Genomic DNA, 4,924 nt, shown 5'->3' on the forward strand with positions numbered 1-4,924 from the left:
CATGGGGAGACAGTAGCCATGCTGGTTCCGCCCTGCAAAGTTACTGCTAATTTACGAACTCCTAAGGCATACCTGAACGTGGAGGATTACAAAGGATCAACAGGGCTGTCATAGGGGAAAACTCATATCCAATGAAGCTAAGCAATCCAAGCACCATGCTTGCATTGTTAACAACACTCCAGCCGACCCAAGCTATTGTGACAAGGGCTGAAGCCGCCATAAACATGGCCATTGAACTGATGCCGTAGCATAGATCAACTAAGCTATACAAGGTATATATGCACACAAAGTATGTATTGAAGTATGGTCTCAAGGCATACATGAGAGTATATAAGCCTATACTACGATAGCAAGGGTATACGACTAGCATACGAGCATATAAGCCTAGCATACGACATAGGGGAACACTCATCACCACATGGATGCTGATCAGCAGAGGAGCCAAAGGTGGTTCGGCCGATCCTAGGGTTCGGCTGAACCCCTGGTGGCGTCTCCTGCAATCGCCTTCACGTGGTAGTCTGACATGTGGGTCTCAATGGCGGTTGTGTGCGTTATCCGGTGGATTGAGGCGGTTGTGATAGTTTGTAGGCCCTTTAGTCCATGAGATGCACATGTGTCAACCTCCCATTGGTTAATTAGAAGTGTGTTTCTTGGATCCCTAGGGTGTGTTTTCTCCATCCTTCTGTGCTATTTCACCTGCAATCAAATAATCTCCAAGGACAAGTGGAACTATATTATTCAAAACCAAATATACGTGTAAGAAATACCAATCCTCCTTTATTCTTGAGTATATTGACGGTCATATTTGGTAATTAACGACTATCAATAGTCACTCGGTGACAAAAATCACAATCTACAGCCTAATGGGACTATATTTTTTTAATTTTTACACGAATGGAGATGGAAATTCCATTAAAATACCTTGAAAAGCATTTATGAAATAAATCCATATGTTTGGGATGTTACAACAGCTAGAGCCACAGTTTGATTCTAGGAATGTAGTGATCCCGAAAAAGGCATGGTTTTGATAACCTAGATGCGGCACATGTCCGACAGTAGGCACTTCAGCACTTGGCTACGATGCCAATAAATACCGTTTGTTGCCTACTAACTTGCTGGTTGGTTCTACCATGAGGTCAACAGAATAAACATGATCTCTGATTGCATTCCCCAAATGAGAAACCAAAACCACTTGACACGGACGACGACGACTATGATCACGACGACGACTATGATTATGATGATCAGGAGGCTGCAGCCGGTGGTGCAAGAAGAGCTGCGGCCCGGGCCTTATCCGCGATGCGCATTCTGGTCTTATAGATGTTAAACTCGGCCTTCTGCCGGGCGGTCACGTTGCCCCGGCTTCCTCCCTTGGTTCCTAGCGTCACCACTGCGTGGTGCGACACGTATTGAGCGTCCACCACGCCGATCTGCTCCTCAGGATCCTGTAAAGCATGCAGTTCGATCGGTTTCTTCAATAGAGATTGAAACGCTAACGATTGACACAGAGACGAGAGGTGTTCTTACATCGACGCATCTCCAGAAATCCCAGTCGAGGCCATGGCCATGGACCAGGTCGTTCTGGATCAAGTGCCAGACGCACGTCCACGCCTCCCGGGAGAAGACGGGCGCCATCACCTCCACGAACCCGCTGCACGGCCGCCTCGTGCACTTCGCTTCAGGGCTTCGCAGCGTCGACCTGCACACATGCATGTTTAGGCCTGCCAATTCGAATGATCAAATGGCAGTTATTTCCACTTACTTGTGCATCTCGCTGCCGTTCCTCCTAACGGTGATGTCGAAGAACGGCTTGGGTCCTCTGGTGCTGTCCAAGCCCGGCTGCGATATCTCAAGCCCTTGCTTCCTCACGATCTTCACGTACTCCTCGGCATCGAAGGCCTCCACGCCAAGGTCCTCGTCCCAGAGGAAGATGTAGTCGTAGGGCGCCACGATGCTGGGGTGCAGGAACCTCTTGGCATACCACCTGCACAAGCACATTTCGTTCCAGTGTTCACCAGTTTGAAAACAACTAGTATACAATAAGGGATATGGCTTCTCCTCACCATTTGGTCTGGCCCCTGGCGCTGACATGGACGGCCTTCTTGGACCACTCGAACTCCTCCCACTCCGTCGTCCGCCCGTCGTAGTGGAACAGCACCACGTCGAAATTTGACGAGAACTGCATGCGTAGAATGTACGCCAGGACTGATCAGTGATACTGCGTTGTTCAGCTTACAGGACCACCAAAGGTCAGGAGATGTATACCAAGATTCAGAATGACCTTTCCTCAATTATCATCTTCTCACCTTGTGAACAGTGGCGTTGACATTGGCTCTCTCGTTGTACCCTATTGTCAGCGCCAAAAGGTACTTGCGAGTGGGCGTGTCCTGCTCATTAATCCAGTAATAAGTTCAATCAGCCACGCAAAAGAAAAGACAATTAGCAGGCATCTTAGTGCTCTATGGTTCATTCAGAGATGAAGATCAAAATGGAAGGATTATCAGAGACCTCACGCGGGTTTCCCCACAGCCGGCGGAGATGAAGATCAGACTCTGGAGCTACGATATTCGGCGGTAGCCTCTCCTCGCCTTTTGGCTTTTCAGGCGCAACAATCTTCTCAGCACATTAGAAAAAAAATGGTAGCTATATTAATTATGTATCGACTGGCCAATCTTCCATGTACATATATGGCTGTATACTTTCAGCCTAGCATGGCAACATTGAATATCGAAGCATTTCAACGTGGAATTGAATCACTCACAAGTTTAGATCAAGCTTACCTCTAAAGCTGCATTTTCCTGCACAGTGTTAGTCCCCTCCACTGCTAAAGTGCTATCATATGGTCTCCAAAATCTGAAAAGTATGTTGCTGCAACCGAATGTCGAGTTTGCATCACCGAAGTGCCAGGGCGATACCTTTGGTGTGATTTGTACAGGGAAGCAAACGCCGATGAAGAATGCAAGTGCTGATGCTGACAGCACCGTTGGGATCGGACTCGATTTTTTCATTCGCTCTATTCACTAGATCGTTCTAACACAACTGGATGTTAGCAGTGTTAGCAAAAATCAGAGTAGAATTGATTGGGGGAAAGGAGTGGTTGGTGTTGAAAGTTGTAACAAATGGTTTGCTGTACACTCTCTGCTGGGAAAATAAAGAAGAGATCCGACTACCAGAAATTCACAATGGCGCAGTGCTTTCCCTATATGATGTATAAGCACGTCGTGTGCATCTTTCTTTGTGCTACATATAGCAAGACAGGAATTCCACGACCTGACCTAGTAGATTATAACAGAGTAGTGAAGTAGGAAGACTAGAATCTCTCAGGTGTTTACTTGCACGACGAAAAAGAGTTGCCTTTCGGCATTCAGGACAGCTGGCTCCCAGCACTATCACTTCGTGCTCCCTAAGCTACGCACAGTAGTTGGAAACTGAGGCCGGCATATATGCAAATATAAACTGTTGTTACCTTTGCTTTTCTTATTTGACGTTTTCTGGTATTTCATAGTCTTCAGATCCAACTAAGAACAACATCTTACAGTTACTAATTCGAGAGAAAAATATATGTTCTAAAAATTCTAATAAAAAACAGATATATCTAGCATCAGTTTTGTAGACTCTAATCATCTCCAATAATAATAGCCATCAGATCTATTGTGATTTCTAAAATATTACCCACACCTGTCACAAAAATAGTCTCAACTAATCTCCTAAATGTACAACTAAATTTAACACCTATGTCATTATAAACATATTTTAAAGTAGCCTCATAAATCTATATTGAAATTACATACGTCTATTAATATGAAAATATTCTACACTAGTCCCTAAATATTCATCCACATCATTGGCCTCCTAAGCATTATTAAAAGTAATGTAAAACAACCCCCCCCAAACCCACACACACATATTTTACATCTAGAATGCCCATGTCCATCATTATTGAAAATAACTTAAATAGACCATAAATCCTCATCCAAAAGCTTACCTTTGTCGCTATAGAAAAACATCACAAAGTATATATGTATAGTTCTCGATTAGCCATGTATGATATTGTTAATATTGAAAAAACTAAGTCAAGGTACACCGTACACATGCATGCTTGTGTCACCATGCGCACCTGTAGACATTTATCTAGGAAGTGAAAAGGTATATCTATTTTAATGTCAAGCACTCATTCAAGCTAAAAGGTTTTAACTCAATACATGCCAAACACATATGGAGGTGTGATGAAAAAGAAAAAAATATGAATGGGGATGGAAAAACTTATATACTAATTGTAACTAAAGTCTGCCATAACCCAATAAAGTTAAAAAATATCTAAGCAAACATTTAGGTACAACACTAATTCGTGAATTTCTAGCAATTATGACCTGTATCTTATTCGTTAATTTCTAGGAATTATGACCAATTTCTAGTATAATAATAATTAATATAGAAATGTTTTCATATCTATAAGTGGCTGTACTTTAAAAGGTATTACAGAACGGATTCTAGTACGGCGTCAAGTAAGAAAAAGGTATGAAAACAAGTTGTGAGACACGCCTTGACTCGTGTGTTTTCCAAATATTATGCGTGATTTAAAACGTAGAAGAGTGAAAGGGTCGAGCTGGAGTAAAAAGTAGAAGATTGAAAGGGTCCCGATTGAGTACCTATTTGTCAGCAACCAAAAGGTCCATGCATGAACGGTTCCATCGATTGATTCCATCTCACTAAACAAGTTCTTGAACCTCGTGCGCGTTTGCTGGTAAATGAAGCAAGGGGCACCCTTGTTTTACATAGTATTTCTGGGGATGGACGGATTCTTTCAATGATGTATGTGCATGTTCCTGTTTTTGTTTCCCTTTTAAAATGTTGTGGGCGAAGCATAGCATAGACGGCAGGTTCCAAGGTTAACGCCAGCCACAGGCATTTGATGTACGTTTCT

At 43.3% G+C, this 4,924-nt stretch overlaps 1 protein-coding gene across 1 annotated transcript; it reads right to left on the bottom strand.

Annotated features, from left to right (window-relative positions):
• Positions 1–935: 935 nt before the first annotated feature.
• LOC101763847 lies at positions 936–3,234 on the bottom strand. Its single transcript, XM_004974569.2, has 7 exons — positions 2,781–3,234; positions 2,509–2,613; positions 2,307–2,387; positions 2,064–2,179; positions 1,763–1,984; positions 1,528–1,699; positions 936–1,445 (listed from the first exon to the last, which is right to left on the bottom strand). Exons 1-7 carry the CDS (start codon positions 3,006–3,008, stop codon positions 1,245–1,247), a joined length of 1,125 nt encoding a protein of 374 aa, XP_004974626.1. The 5' UTR covers positions 3,009–3,234; the 3' UTR covers positions 936–1,244.
• Between the last annotated feature and the right edge of the window lie 1,690 nt (positions 3,235–4,924).

Source organism: Setaria italica, chromosome VI (assembly GCF_000263155.2).
Source record: "Setaria italica strain Yugu1 chromosome VI, Setaria_italica_v2.0, whole genome shotgun sequence".
Lineage (NCBI taxonomy): Eukaryota > Viridiplantae > Streptophyta > Magnoliopsida > Poales > Poaceae > Setaria > Setaria italica.